The following is a 16,402-nucleotide window of genomic DNA, read 5'->3' as shown; positions in this document are numbered from 1 at the left end:
AATTAATAGCTGAACAAACTCTGACTTACAAAAGAAAATTATTGTATTTTAAAATGGGAACTATGAAGAAATGAAAAATATAAGATAGACTTATTATAATGAAGTAAATTCAACAATGAAAATAAAAAATTATGGTCAAATAAAATGGTCAATATTGGTATCATACCATTAAAAATAGAGGACACATTCTTTATATTAACAGTTGTGTATACTAACAGTTGCATATAATGAGAATATCATTTGTAAAAGAGGCTATTGTATCAAAATAAAGGTTATTAATAAAAAAGATTCAACAAAACATTAATTAAGTATCAATTATATGGGCAAGGTAATGTGCTAAATCCTCGGTATAATGACAACATTAACACTGTGTTTCAAAGGAAATTACAATTTAAATTTAGGTTGGTAAGAATGAGGACTTACTAGAATAATAGTAGTGGGAACAGAGAAGAGTGAAAGAAGCATGAGAAATCTGAAACCAAATCAATTTGACTTGTAAAGGGAAAGAGAAGAGTACAAATTAACACCAGAATTCTGAACAAAAATATCTGGAAAATGATGGTGTTTTTTGGGGGGTCACAGATAAGAGCATCAGAAGCTATATATGGCAAAATAATCACTTTTAGTGGTTATCCATCATTTGGATATGGCTGAATGGTTGAATAAAATGTGGCCATTATAAATGAATGGAATGGAATACTGCCAAGAAATAATCAATATAAGGGATTAAGGGAAGCATATTATATGAAGTGATTTGGAGTGAAGAAAGCAGATGAATATATTCAATGACAAATATAATGCAAATTGATGATAAGTAGCAAAAATTACTTTTGTAATTTGCAAAGCATTTAAAAAAAAAATCTCATTTTATCCTAAACACCCTGAAAAGTAGATGCTATTGTTGTTATTCAGTAGTGTCTGATTCATCATTAACTTTTTAGTGAAGATACTGGAGTGGCTTGGAATTTCTTTCTCCAGCTCATTTGACCAATTTGAGTCAAATAGAAGTGACTTGCCCAGAGTCACACAACTAGTAAATAATCTGAACTTGGGAAAATGAGTTTTCCTAAATCCAGCCCCAGTACTCTATTCACTGCAACAATTGCCCTCAATTTACAAAGAAACTGAGGTTGAGAAAGATTGACTTGCACTGAGTCCCACTGTTAGTGTCTAAGCCTAAATTTGAACTCAGATTTTCCTGACTCCAAGTCTAAAGGCAGCTTGAATAAAGGCAACAGTCAATAATGATTTCAGAGAACAGGTTTGTGACAAAGTAGAAGTCTACAAGATTGTCAAATTGAAGTCAGAAAATGTGTACATGTGTGTGTGTGTGTGTGTGTGTGTGTGTGTGTGTGTGTGTGTAGAAGAAAGGGGTAGGGTGGGAGGGATAACAAAAAGGGGAAATGGTGGTGGCTTTGTGAAATATATTATTTATAATATAAAAATGTTATTAAAAAACACAAACAATTAAAATAGTAGTGCCTCTGACATGGTTTCTTTAGATAGTTGTGAGATGAAAGGTCCAACAGTTCAAACAAGAATCTTCTCTGCAGAAAAAGACCAATGTACAAAACATTTACAGCAGATCTTTTTTGAGAGAGCAAAGAATTGGAACTTGAGAAATTCAATCAGTTAAGAGAATGAATGGATGAATAAATTGTAGTATGTAATTATGATGGATAGTATTGTGCTACAAAAAATGATTAATAGGATCTTCTCAGAAACTTGGAAAAACTTCCAAGAACTAATGCAATATAAAATGTACTGTGTACAAAGTAATAGCAATATTGTAAGATGATCAACTGTAAATGATAATACAATGATCCAAGACAACTCTGAAGGACTTAAAAGATGAAAAATGCTATCCATACCCAGATAAAGAACTTTTAAAAAACATTTCTGTAACATGCTAGATAAGAATTACCTACTCTGCTTGAAAGGTGAAATACAGAAGGCCTACAGAAGACCATTCCACTTTGGGACAGCTTTAATATGGATTCTTTCACTAATATTAAGCTTAAATTTGTCCCTTTATAACATCAACCCATCATTTCTGATTTTGCTCTCTCAGATAAAAAACAAGTTTAATCTCTCTTCCATGGAAGAGCCTTTCAAATATTTGATGACAATTCTCATATTTTCTCACTTTTAGATTGTGATTCATAACTTGTAGCCTAAAATCCCTAGATCTTTTTCAAAATGGTGGTTTAGTAATATTTTCTATGCTTATGAAATGGACTTCTGAAAACCAAGGATTAAACATATTAAATTTATCTAACCAGATTTAGCTTCTTAATTTGGCTTGTTGAGATCTTTGTGAATCCTGAATGTCAACCATCATGCTAGCTATTTCCCTAAGTTCTGTATCATCAACAACTCTGACAAATACGACTTTTATATCTTTATCCAAGTCACCAATTAAAAATAAAAAGCTGACCAGTATAGAACTAAGTAAAGGTAGTTCATTGAGTGTCTTTAAGAAACTTGGTCTGGACATCGGGTGAAAAATTTAGCCTAGAGATATGGTTATGGAAAGGAAGTGAGCAATTAATGTGTGTTGAATTAAATCGAGTCAACTATACGACAATGGAATATATGGAAGTAATGGAGATTGTCATAGGAGAGAGTGTAGATGGAGAGCCAAGGGCATGGCTGGGATTCTTTTTAATGTTAAGTTATCAGAAAGAACTAGGAAGGATCAAAGTATAATTATGAAAGTAAGAAGCATGTCTTGAAAACTATAGGTAGAGGGCAGCTAGGTGGCACAGTGGATAGAGCACCAGCCCTGAATTCAGGAGGACCTGAGTTCAAATCTGGTCTCAGACACTTAACACTTCCTAGCTGTGTGACCCTGGGCAAATCACTTAACCCCAGCCTCAGGAAGAAAAAAAAAAGAAAACTATAGGTAGACAATGATTATCAACAGGTAAAAGAAGTCAAATGAGCACTGAAAAAAACATCAAAATGGTAGGGAAATAAAGAGGTCACTGATGATGTTTCAGTACTACTTCTGACAAAATCGTTATTGTTAATGAAACAAGTGGAGATTAAAAAAACTAGAAATCCTTGGGTAAATTAATAAAAAAGGCTGTGATTTCAGCATATGAAATTCCCAATTTTGGGAACAACCTCTCTAAAGAAACACTAGAACCAGTTTCAAATTTAAGAGTTGATAAATCTTTTAGAGTTGCTTGGGACACACAAGAGATTTTGTGACTTGCCAAGCCAGGATTACCCTAGCTTGTTGAGTGTGAAGAGATGATATCTGATCTTAAGTCTTCCTTTCTCCAAGTCTGTTACTCTTTCCACTATGCCATCTTGAGCAGGTATTTTGAATCAAGCAGCACATTAAAGGATGAGTGATACTGAAAATACCAGAAACCAAAATTAATGATGATTTCTTGGTCCTCATTTTCCTTGAAATCTCTTGATTTTTAAGACTGTTGGCCTCAAAAAGTCTCTTTCAAACTTGTCACACTTGGCATTCATTATATTAATTTTATTCTCCTTCCATTTTTCTGGCTCTCTCCTTTTTTTTTTTTTTTTTTTTTTTTTTTTTTTGTTTCTTTTGCCGATTTACTTTTCTGTCACTCCTCAAATGTGAATGCTAGCTTAAGTTCAATTCTTTGTCTTTTCTTCTCTAAACTTTCTCCAGCTATCATTACTATGCATATCCAATCAACTAAGTCCTAGGAAATCTTTTATAATATGCTATATATTCATCTTGTCCTTTCTAGTTATTATGCTCTTGTTTTAGTTCAGTTCTTTTACCATCTTACAGTTAGACTGTTGTCCTAATTGTTATAAACAATGACATCAGATTTATTTCACATGTCATTCTTCTGCTTCAAAGGGGCACACACACAAAAAAATGGAGGGTGAGGAAGACGAATAGAAACAATTAAGCTTCTCTACTGTTCTAGAAAAAAGTCCAAATTTCTAAAGTCCTCATATAGCCCCAGCTTCTTTTAAGCATTATCCCACATTATTCCCCACAAAGAACTCTCTCCTTTGGCCAATCTGTTCTATTTATCCATATTTCATTTACTTACCATCCCTGTATTTTGAATTTAATGCTTATATTGTTAAATTTAGTCTTTCACAAATCTATGACTAGCAATCTCGAAAAGATTGTAAACAATCTCTTATATTCTCTATAACTTCCAGATCAATATTTGGCACAGAGCAGTCGCACGATAATTAATGACTTGAAATACCAATGATAAAAGTAATGTGAACAGAGTGCTGGTATACAGAAGATCTGTGTTAAAAGTCTCAATTATATAACTTACTAATTGTGTGACCTTGGGACAATTTACTTAACACTTCCCCATATGTAAAGTGAGATGACTGGTCAAAAAAAGCTCAAAAATATACATCAGAAGTCTAAATCTATGGTCCATAAGGAGGTCTCTTTTGAAGTCCTATTAAAGACTTATTGGATTTTTTTCAATCTACAATTAAATTATGATGTTTGAAACTTCACTGTTATTTTCTACTCTCTGCTACTGTTCCACAGAAATCCACACATTTGTATTTTCTCTTAAAATAACAAATAAGTAACAAATATTAACTCAGCAACCTGGTCAACAACAAAGAAAAAAATCCCACAAATTTTCAATAACACATGACAATAATGGCCATTATCAACAAGTACAATATTACAACATATAAAAATACAAAAGATATTATACCTATAGAAGATGACTGGGGACTAATTAGAAGATCCTCCTGAACTTGTTCACTTCCTGGCACTGTCTGCTGATCACTCAGTGAACTCTGAGATGCACTGACAGGCTGGGATACTTCCTCATGAACTTCCTCATCACTTAACCTTTCCACTTTGACCTGTACATCTTCTTCAGTAGCCAAAGGCAAATTGGCCTTTGTACTCTCACATGTCACATAACTACTCATTCTTCTACCTGCTTCAGATGGGCCTGGTAGTTCTAAAGTCCTGGGATTTTCTACCTGCTTAACTTTCTCTGATTGAAGCCTTCGATCAATTCCAAATGGAAAAGTCCAGGGAAAAGCTAAGGAAGAGTCAACTGGTTGATTTCTAGGCTCTGAATAGCAAGTTGAAGAATTTAGCACTTGGGGAGAACTTGTCTGTGTGCTACACTTAAGTGGACTTTCAGGAGACATAACTATGTAGCTTTTGCGCTTTCTCCGGGACTCTCGGCAAACAGGAATGCTCCTTTCTACCACACTGCATTCTGAAGACACTGGAGAAAGACTACCATCTCGAGAGGTAAAACTGCAGTTAGTATTGTTTTCTTGCCCAGCGTCTAGTCCCTTTTCTTGTTGGTTGTTGGGTGTATTCCATAAAATGCTTGATTTCATGAACTCTGAGCAGGTGCTAGCAACACTAAACATTTGCATATAGCTGGCTGCAGCCAGGACATCAATAATATTTTCTGTGTTAATTGACAGAGTTGCTGTATAAGCATACTCCAAAAGGGGTATAAATCCAGTGACTGTAACATGATGCAAATCCAATACATTCTTGCTGTCATCCTCTGCTTGGCCAACAAGTTTGGTGCGAAAGAAATCACTGCAAGCTGCCAATACCACTTTATGTGCCCGAAAGATTTTGTCCTGGACACGAATAGTGATATCACAGAAATGTCCATCATTTCGAAGCATATTTAGTTTTCCAAGCATCTCCTGGCTGTGGGAAGGGGAACTATGAGTAAATGTTTTCACACCCATCTTTTCCTTCCTCTTCTACAGATGCTCTTCAGTGATGCAAATGAATCAGAAATGTCCTAAAAGATATACAAATAAAATATTAATTGCTAGTTTTAAACTGTGTTATTTATAAAAGTGAAATTCAAAGGGATTTGGATCATTTTAATGGGATATCTATGCTACCAACAAAGGATGACAGGTAGCATTAACAGAACTGCTCAATGTATTCTGAGTAGATAGGACTAGTGCTTTTTATTTTTGAGCCAATTCAGACAGGAGAGAAGCCTTTGGGAAATTGTTGGGCATGAAAAATGCTTTCATAAATTCAGCTACAGAGAAGGTCAAAAATACTTTTGTAAATATAGTAGGTACGTTACTATCCCCAGAAAAAAGGTTTAATAAAATAAATGACATCTGGCAAGAGTATGTGATATAGATAGGTACTAGCTAGCTTAATTGGTTTTAGATAAGAAATTTCACATGCTAATTAAGTTAAATGAAAAAAGTTTTATTTCTTAAAAGAACCAAAAATACGATGTCAAATTCTTGCACTTCTATATAAATTTTCCCAATTTAGCACAAGTATCTTTTTAAAAAGATTTGTATAACTATTGTATTAACAAATGAACATAGAATTGTTAAAATAAAAATGTTATTTTCTAAAGTTAAAAACAAAAATGATCACTATCAACAAATTGTTTGTTACTACATAATTATTGGCACTAAGAATTATATCTAAAACACATTTTTTAAACCATACTGATGGTCTCTAAAGATTCAAAATTATGGTGACTTAAAGAGTAAAGGAGAGATCAAAGCAGGTCAAAAAAAAAAAAAAAAAAAAAAGGGGCCACAATTTACTATCAATGAATACTTTTATGGAAGGGACCGTATATGGCACATTATTCAGAAAAAGGATCAATTACCGAGAACAAAGACACTAAATGCAATACCAATGAATTCAAAATGATTACTTAAAAACAAATAAAAAATGTTTTTATATCTCTTATATATTGCTCTTCTTCATCTTTTCCTGGACAATCATTCTTATAATGAAGAATAAAAATTTCTTTAAGAAAAAGCTTGGGGCAGCCAGGTGGCATAGTAGATAGAGCACCAGTCAGGAAGTCAGGAGGATCTGAGTTCAAATCTGATATCAGACACTTAACACTTCCTAGCTGTGTGACCCTGGGCAAGTCACTTAACTCCAATTGCCTCAATAAAACAAAAGAAAAAAAAAAAAAAAGAAAAGAAAAAATGGAAAAGAAAAAGCTTGGCCATTTTAAATTCTCAGTACTGTTTGAATTATTTTGTTGCTCTTTCCACTTACATTGCTAAGTAAGTTACTATTTTCTTGATTCTATTTACTTCACTTTGTGTCCATTTTAAGTTTCCTCAATTTCAGTTTCTTATATACATGTCATATATATACCACATAGCCATTCCCTCATCAGTAGTTATCTACTTTGGTTCCAGTACACTGTTATGCCAAAAAGCACACACATACATACACTCAATTAGGAGATCCCTCTTTTTGTTGCTGACTTTCCTATAGTATATACACTTTATCATTTTTGAGATTTTCTTCCAAACTTTTTCAGAATGGCTGAACTAATTCAGTTCCACTAACCATAAATTCAACATATCTACTTTTCTATTATCCTCACAACATTATCTTTTCTTCTGTCACTGCCAGTTTGCTGAAAATGAGATGAAACCTTAGAAGTTGTTTTGGTTTGTATTTCTCCTCTTAGTGCTTTGGAGCATTTTTGTTTTCATATGGTTGTCAATAATTTTCAATTTTTCTTTTGAGATTTGTTTATATCCTCTGACCACTTATTGATTAGGAAATGGCTTTTGAATCTGTAAAGTTAACATTCCTTGAATATCAAACACTCCCTATCCCCGGCCCAGAAATATATTGTTCTATAAGAAATGAGCATGTAGATTTCAGAAAAACTTGGAAAGATGAGGAAACTGATGCTTAATGAAGGGAGAAGAACCAGGTGAATACTATACATTGCTGCAACAGCAATGTTGGGTGGATGATCAACTTTGATACACTTACCTCTTTTCTTCAATACAGTGCTCCAAGACAATTCTAAAAGACTAGTGATGGAAAATGCTATCTACATCCAGAGAAAGAAGTATGGAGTCTGAATGCCGATAGAAGCATACTATTTTAATATTTTTCAGGTTTTCTCCTTTGTTCTATTCTTTCACAAGATGACTAATGTGGAAAAATATATTTAACATGACTGTACACCTATAACATATCAGATTGCTTGTTACCTTCAAGAGTGGGAAAGGAAGTGAAAAAATTTGGAACTCAATCTTATAAATCTTATAACTCAATCTTATAAAAATTAAAGCTGAAGATTATCTGTGCACATAATTGGGGGAAAAAATAAAAACACTGTTCATTGGGAAAAAAATCACTCATTAGCCATAATAGTGAGAGAACTTGATCTGAATTCTCTTGTTTTTATAGTATGACTCTTAATATTTTGATCACATATACATTTTGAATTTACTGTGGTATATGGTATAAGCAGTTGGTCTAGACTTAATTTTTGCTGGAGTACTGACACAAAATCAGTGACACAGAGGAAAATATTTTCCAGGATTAACCTTTATTTGTGTGTTATGAACCATGTTTGTCAGTGTGGCAATATTTATGCATGCCTTTATCAGAAAAATGTTCTTAAATGTATATAATATGTAATATCCCAAAGGAAATATATTGAGAAAGTTATCAACATTTTAAAAAACTATTAAAATGATGTGATTCATACATTAAAATGCTGGGATTCATATTAATTTAATTACTGGATTACTAACACCAATATTATTACTATTATTATTAATTTTTTTTTTTCTGAGACAATTGGGGTTAAGTGACTTTGCCCAGGGTCACACAGCTAGGAAGTATTAAGTGTCTGAGGCCACATTTGAACTCACGTCCTCCTGACTTCAGGGCTGGTGCTCTCTATCCACTGCGCCACCTAGCTGCCCCACAAATATTATTTTAAAATACAATCTACTGTGTGATGTTGGGAGGGCATACAAATCTTAATCCTAAACCATGCAATTCATGAAGAATACACTTTTGGCTTGAGACAGAACTATAGTTTTTAACTAGATGTAGGGGAAAGAGTTCCTAATAATTAAACATCTGTAGGAAGGAGTGATGGGCTAAGGAATCTATGTAGATATAGATCTTTTCACAACAGTTTCTCAACATGGCAAGTCAATAAAGAGAATTGCTTAGCAGCAGTGAATGCATAACTGAGGGTTATAACAATATGAGTGGGGAAAATGAGCTCCATTTCATTACTAATTTTGTTGATGTCATTCAATACCAGAGTAATCAGTTACTAGTGGCTGACTATCCAGAAGGAAGTCAGGAATGCAAAAGTTCCAGTGAGACGCTTTGAATAGAAGCTACTTAATTATTAAAAGTGACAAACCAGAAGGTCAAGCCAGGGAACAGAAGGGAGTGAAGCCAGAGTAGGTCATTTAAAGTACAGAGATTATTGGTATAAGGGAACTCGTATGTCAGAAAATTCCTTTTATGAATATAAACTAAGAGGATAAAAGAATAGGTTATTGGAACGTGGCAAAGGAACAAGTGTGTGAGGAAGAAAAAGAGGGAGAAGGGCTTATAAAACTGTAAAAGAAGAGAAGTTTGTGGTCAGAGAATTTCAAAGTTCCAAAATCTTATAAGTAATGTTTGTAGTTTTATAAAATTAACATTGGAATGATACCTACTAAAGTCCCTGCCATATAGCTACACTATATTTTGTGAAAAGTCTACTCCACCTAAGCTATGTAAGTTCTATGTAAGACATGCACTGAAACTATCCTTGAGACTTGAATGGCCCAGAGAACTATGCCTTTGGTGTAGTTTTCTAGTGGTCAACAAAAGCCAATATATGAGAAGTCAGAAGCTCTTCTCTTGATACCTGCATACTACAATGACAAATATAGGGGAAGAAAATTTGCACCCAATGAATCAATACTGTATATTTGCTGAATTCTTTTCTATACTCCAGCTAAGTAAATTTCCTTTTGTTAAGTGTTAAGATGGGCTATGAGTAACTCGTTTCAGTCCAATTCTGAATGTGAACCTCTAGATAAGCTTGAGACAGGCTTGGCCTTGTTCTATCATGCCTGACTCTTAGAGACCCCATTTGGGATTTTTTTGGCAAAGATGATGGAGTATTTTTTCATTTCCTTCTCCATCTCCTTTTACAAATGAGGAAAACTGAGGCAAAGAGGGTTAAGCAACATGCCCACAGTCATACTGCAATAAGTGCCTGAAGATGTCTTCCTGATTCTAACCCCAGTGTTCTATCCATTGTACCACCTAGCTGTTTTGTATATTAAAATATTAAAATTAATTAGCCAAATTTAGCAATTTTCATAATTTTAAAGAGAAAGATTTAAACATTTAAAAAATCCAAACACCTTGTACTGTGTCAATTATGTCATAAGAATTAACTATAAAGTAACAATTCCACTCAATGAAGAAATTTTTTTTGAGTATGCATGTACAATTTATTATTTTTAATAATTTATTAATTATATTTTAGTTTTGTCATATTTTGTAATATTTTGTGTTCCAATTTTTTTCTCCCTCCTCTCCTTAACTACCCCACCAAGAAAATAAGCAATTTGATATAGGTTGAATATATATAATCCTTTTAAGCATATTTGTCTCAATGAAATCTTGACCACAGAGAAAGTTAAAGTCTTTTTTGCCTAAATCTTTCAAGATCAATAAAGATGATATATGTAGATGCACAAAGATGAAAAAGCAATCAAAGGACTTGTTAATAAAGGAAAGGTCTTGTTTTGGAGCTATCTTGGCACAGTGAATAAAGAGTTGGCCTCGCGCATTTGATCAAGCTCTACCTCTGACACATAGTAGCTATTCTGTAGGCACTAAATTTATAAATCTACAGAGAAGGTGTTATTCTTTATTGGCAGAGAAACTCCTCAGTGGGAGATCTGAACATCAGTGAAAATTAGGGTCCAGTCCCTAATTCACGATTATGTTCTTCTCATTTGTCTTTTATACCTTTTTTGCTATTAATTGGGTATGGAAGAATAAGGGTGTCAGAATGCAAACTTGAAATCTCTGAGGAGATGAAATGTAAATTGTACTGAGTCAATCTTCTGGCACAGGAAAGTTAGTTGGCCATAAAGTTGGGAAGATCTTGTATTCAAGTCTCCCTTCTGACGTGACACATACAGGTTCTGTGACCCCAGGCAACTTAACCTCTTAAAGCGACTTAGATAACTTACTAAGACTTTAAATTGTAGAGAAGGTACCCATCTGCATTAAATTTTTTAAAATTTTTATTTTAATAGTATATTAATTTTCCCAAGTACATGTAAAGATGGTTTTTAACTTTCATTTTTTTTTTTTTTAAAGATTGTGAGCTCCAATTTTCTTTCCTCTTTCCTTCCCCTCTTTCCCATACTAGCAAGCAATCTGATATAGGTTATGTATACAAACAAACAAAAGAAAACAAGGTGAAAATAGTATACTTTCATCCATATTCAGTCACCATAGTTCTTTCTTTGGATGCAGATGGCATTTTCCATCCAAAGTTTATTGAAATTGCCTTGGATTGCTGAGAAGAACGAAGAATATCATAATTGATTATACAATCTTGCTATTTCTATGTATCAATGTTTTCCCAGTTCTGTTAACTTCACTCAGCATCAGTTCCTATAATTCTTTCTAGGCTTTTCAGAAATCAGCTTGATTATTATTTGTATAGAATAACAGATTACATTCATATACCTTAACTTATTCAGCCATTCCCCAACTGATGGGCATTCATATATTTTCCAATTCATTGCCATCACAAAAAGAGCTGCTAGAAATTCTTTCACACATGTAGGTCCTTTATCCCCTTTTATGATCTAATAATTATTTTTAAGAAAAATATTCTATATTTCAAGGAAATCACATGTACAAATTCCCATCTCTCAAATCTTGTCACAACAATTCGTACTCATATTAGTAATATCACAGCTAAATTAAAATTATAAGATTTAAAGACAAATCTTGCTTACAGGTATAAAATTCTATAACTGAATTAAAACTAAACTGCAATTCAAATCAAAGAAAAAATACTACCTCAAAAATGCATTGGCTATGAATCCCTTTTAAATGAACACTTCTATTTAAGATGTGGCCAGTAAAAACAGATTTTAAAAATTAAAATCAAAACTAAATCCAGTTCAACTAGTATTAGTTAAACATTTATTACGGACTAAGTACATTAGTACTAGGCTTTTAAGAAATATTATAAAACATGGTACCCTCAGGAATTTGTTATCACCAGGAAGCATTACAGTCATGAAGTGATTAGAAAATATAAGAGGCCATGATCAAAAGCCATAAAGTATATAAAAATCAACACCATAAGTAGTTTCAAGAGAGTGATATCCTTTTGGTCTAATTAAGACTTGTGATAGCAAGCCTTATGAAAGATTTTGAAAGCGAAAGAAATAAATACAGTCCAGGTAAAGGACACAAGAAGAAAGATTAGTGAGAATGAACATTTCAAATTTTGTGAACAGTGAGAAATAAGCTTAAATGGAGATGGTTCATGTTGGGGTACTGGGAAATGTAATGTCCGGGCTAGATTTCTGGAGGTCCTTTGGATGGGCCTTGGTCTCAAGCAGGATAGACACTATGAGAATGGACAAGAATAGAGACTAGATTCTTTATTCTGGCAAATTATAAATTTACACTTTAGTTTTCCAAATACGCTCAAGTATAAAGTATAGTTAGTTCTGGGACTTAACCCCAGATCTGAACTGAGATAGATCTAACATGACTTGAAGCTATTCTGAGAATCAGATCTAGTCCAGGTCTCTTACATATTAACTTGTGTAAAGAGTCCTTCTGAGGGATCTCTGAAGTGAAATAATTAACAACTGAGCCATGAGATTCAGCTATCCAGCACTTGTGACTGTTTACTTCGAAGTGTAGAATAGTTTAAAAAACAAAAACAAAAACAAAAAACTGGGGTTTGGACAAAATTAAAATAAAACAAAACAAAAACTGGTTTCAAGTCCAGACTTGGACCATTTGTAAACTATGTCATTGAGGGAGTCACTTAAAATTCTTCAAGTCTCAGTTGCCGTATTTGTAAAATGTGGAAAATATACCACATGAAGGACCAATACAATATTACTGATCAAAACCCTTAAACATACGATTGGTAATAAACAATATTAATGCTTAAATTTTAGAGTGCTGTTTTCCAAGTGTCAATCTGGTTTTGATTGCCAAATGTGTACAGATACTAATGTGTAACTGCTTTCCTATTTTGTGAAATATGTTAATAATCAAGTTTAATAAGCACCATGATACTAAGGATATTTGTTCTAGAATGACAACTTTCAACCTGTCAAAATCATTGAAACTTTGTTCTGTAATGCAAGTATCATATATACAAAGCACAAGAATTTAAATTTAACCCAGAAGACCTGAGTGCAAGTTTTAATTTTATCACTTTAAAACCTATATGAAAGTGAAAGAGAGAAGAGAGGAAAAGGAGAGGAGTAGATGAGCAATGGGTATTAGAGATATAAGATCATAGGTCAGGTTTGCACAATTTATTGCCCTAAGTGGCTTTACTATAGTATAGTATACAGTATATTAAAAGTATGGGGCATTTAATTAGAGCATTTAAGGGGGGGACAGAGGAGTTTGATATTCTGAATATTATGCTGAGGATAAGAGAAAGTGAGGTCCAGGTTAAGCACCTTTTACTAGCACCCTCACTTTGGGAAGAGTCGACATCACCTTTCTCTTTTATATTTACTCCTGGAGAAGAGAAGCATTGTGATGCAGAAGACAGGAACACTAGATGGGACAGGATCCAAATCTTGATTCTGCCTTCATTAAGGTACTTCCCCTCTAGCAGTGATCTCAAATGTTTCATCTATAAAATGTAGAGGGATGATTTTTAAAGTCACTGCTAGCTTGAAATCTATGATCCTTTATTCTTTTATTTTTTTTTTAATAGTTTTTATTTACCAGATATATGCATGGGTAATTTTACAACATTGACAACTGTCAAACCTTTTATTCTAATTTTCCCCCTCCTTCCCCCCAACCCCCACCCAGATGGCAGGTTGACCAATACATGTTAAATATGTTAAACTATAAATTAAATACAATATATGTATACATGTCCAAACAGTTGTTTTGCTGTACAAAAAGAATCGGACTTTGAAATAGTGTACAATTAGCCTGTGAAGGAAATACAAATGCAGGCAGACAAAAATAGGGGGATTGGAAATTCTTTGTAGCGGTTCATAGTCATCTCCCAGAGTTCTTTTACTGGGTGTAGCTGGTTCAATTCATTACTGCTCTATTGGAACTGATTTGGGTCGTCTCATTGTTGAAAATGGCCACATCCATCAGAATTGATCATCTATGATCCTTTATTCTTAAAAATTAGGGACTAAAGTAAATGGATATTACATCCCTGAGAATATGCTGATTATACCAACATGGCCTATCCTATGATAGACCTACCCCCCAGAGTCTGGAGAATGACTTTTCTTTGGACTTAAATCTCCTGAAATTTGGGTTTCCTCCTGTGTAGAATAGGGACAATAGTACTTTTCCTCACTACTTACAGAAATATCAAGTGATTAAAAAAAAGAAAAATAAGAAAGGGCTTTTTCAATTTTAAAGCATCATAAAAATATAAAAGTACCTTGAGTATTGTAGGTGTGAAGATATTCAAGAGACTTATTGACTTTTCAAAAAAAACTATGAAATTCCAATCAGGGTCTGAATTATGTTAATGACTTATGAAGGCCTGCTGCTCTCTGATATTCCACCATTCTATACATTATTAACAGTCATGACAAAGGTATCTTTTACTTGTTAGTTTGTATGTTGTTGCATGGGGAAGTATCTCCTTAGCATTAATTAGAAAAACAGAAGCACAAAGTAAACTATTTACCTGGTAGAGACTAAGTCCAACTATTATTTTAAAGACTAATAAGTGATTTACCTAAGTTAGTTATTGTAAATCTTAGATGGGAATCCTATTTACGTATACTTAATTGTTCTTTTCACTATACTATAATGCCCCCATGTGATACGGTCAAAATCTGATGAATTTGGGAGTTCAAGGCTATGACTAAACCTTATGAATCCCCAAATTGGCATTTTCAAAAACTAGATTTGAGGATAATGAAGAAAAAATTCAATTTCCAAAATCTGCTAATTTTCTTTTTTTCCAATTTCAATATTTCAAGCCTTCAAATGCAATCTGTTCAAATTAGTAAACTACAATTGACAACTCCCTCTTAGATATATATATAACTACAAAGAAACAGATTGCTATGAAAAAAGTTATGACTTGTTATAGTAAATATCATTCTAAATTGTCAAAATGATGAAAAACCAAGCAAGTCCTGCAACAAAATGATGCAAATTAGTCAAAATAACTATAAAACTTAATTTTTAAAAGCCAAATCTTAGTAGTAGTATTATCTACATAACTGTGATAATAAAAAATAGCAATATATTTTTAAAAAATTTAATGATTTTGATATACATGAAGTGATATTCCCACAATTTTTCAAACTGTTTAATAAAAAATTATCTAAAAATATATTAAATTAAATGCTTTAAAGATCTATTGCTTCAGACCCTTCAAATCTTATATATAAACTTCATTTCATGGTCAAAGGATATTTCAGATGATGAAATTTAAGCATTTCTAGTCTTATGAAAAAATGTTCTAAGTCACCATTGATTAGGGAAATGCAAATTAAGACAATTGAGGTACCATTTCATAATTCAGATTGGTTAAGATGACAGGAAAAGATGTTGGAGGGACCGTGAAAAACTGGGACACTAATACATTGTTGGTGGAGCTGTGAATGGATCCAACCATTCTGAAGAGTAATTTCGAACTATGCCCAAAGGGTATCAAACTTTGCATATTTTGATCCAACAGTGTCTCCACAGGGTCTATATCTCAATGAGAGCATAAAAGAGGGGAAAAGACCCACACGTGCAAAAATGTTTGCAGCAGCCCTTTCTGTAGTGGGGCAAGGAAGTGGAAATTGAGGGGATGCTCATCAGTTGGGGGTATATGAATGCAATTTGGCCACCCTTTGACTCTTGTTTTTTTTTAAACAATGCCTATTCAGATGTCCACCTCTTGGATATCCTGCTAGCTTTTAGTTCTGATGTTTTTTGCTATAGTCTTGGACCCTTCCAATTACTCAGTGCCATTAAACTTCACTGTTACCAAAACCATTACTAGCAAAAGAAGCATAGCAAATGAGGAAAGCATGCTAGAACTGGCAATGAGGACAGACCAGAATTGGAATGTGCCTCTAGATACAAGTTGTGAAAACCTGAGAATGTCTGTTTACCTCTAAGTCTCAAGTTTCCTCATCTGCATGACATAATAAAATTTTGTAAGATAATAGTGTACAGTTGTAGCATTTCCCATTATCAAAAAGCTTACAATACCCATAAAAATTATACTTTCATGGCTTTACTTATATTCCAAGATGGAAAGGCTTCCACTAAGTCAGCTAAGGACCACTGCGCCTATGTTTACTGAGTATGCTATGGATCAATCTGCTTGATACAGATATACTCAGCTTAGCATCAATAAAGAACTAAAAATAAAACAATTTTTGT

At 33.3% G+C, this 16,402-nt stretch overlaps 1 protein-coding gene across 5 annotated transcripts in view; it reads right to left on the bottom strand.

Moving 5' to 3' along the window:
• ZBTB44 (zinc finger and BTB domain containing 44) overlaps window positions 1-16,402 on the bottom strand; it is a 54,865-nt gene that overhangs the window by 14,480 nt on the left and 23,983 nt on the right. For all 5 annotated transcript variants that reach the window (XM_074303792.1, XM_074303793.1, XM_074303790.1 and 2 more), the window contains exon 2: window positions 4,695-5,768. In XM_074303792.1, coding sequence (XP_074159893.1) covers window positions 4,695-5,712 — 1,018 coding nt within the window. In that variant the 5' untranslated portion in view covers window positions 5,713-5,768. The remainder of the gene's footprint in view (window positions 1-4,694; window positions 5,769-16,402) is intronic.

Source organism: Sminthopsis crassicaudata, chromosome 3 (assembly GCF_048593235.1).
Source record: "Sminthopsis crassicaudata isolate SCR6 chromosome 3, ASM4859323v1, whole genome shotgun sequence".
NCBI lineage: Eukaryota > Metazoa > Chordata > Mammalia > Dasyuromorphia > Dasyuridae > Sminthopsis > Sminthopsis crassicaudata.
This window is presented reverse-complemented; position numbering and strand designations above follow the sequence as displayed.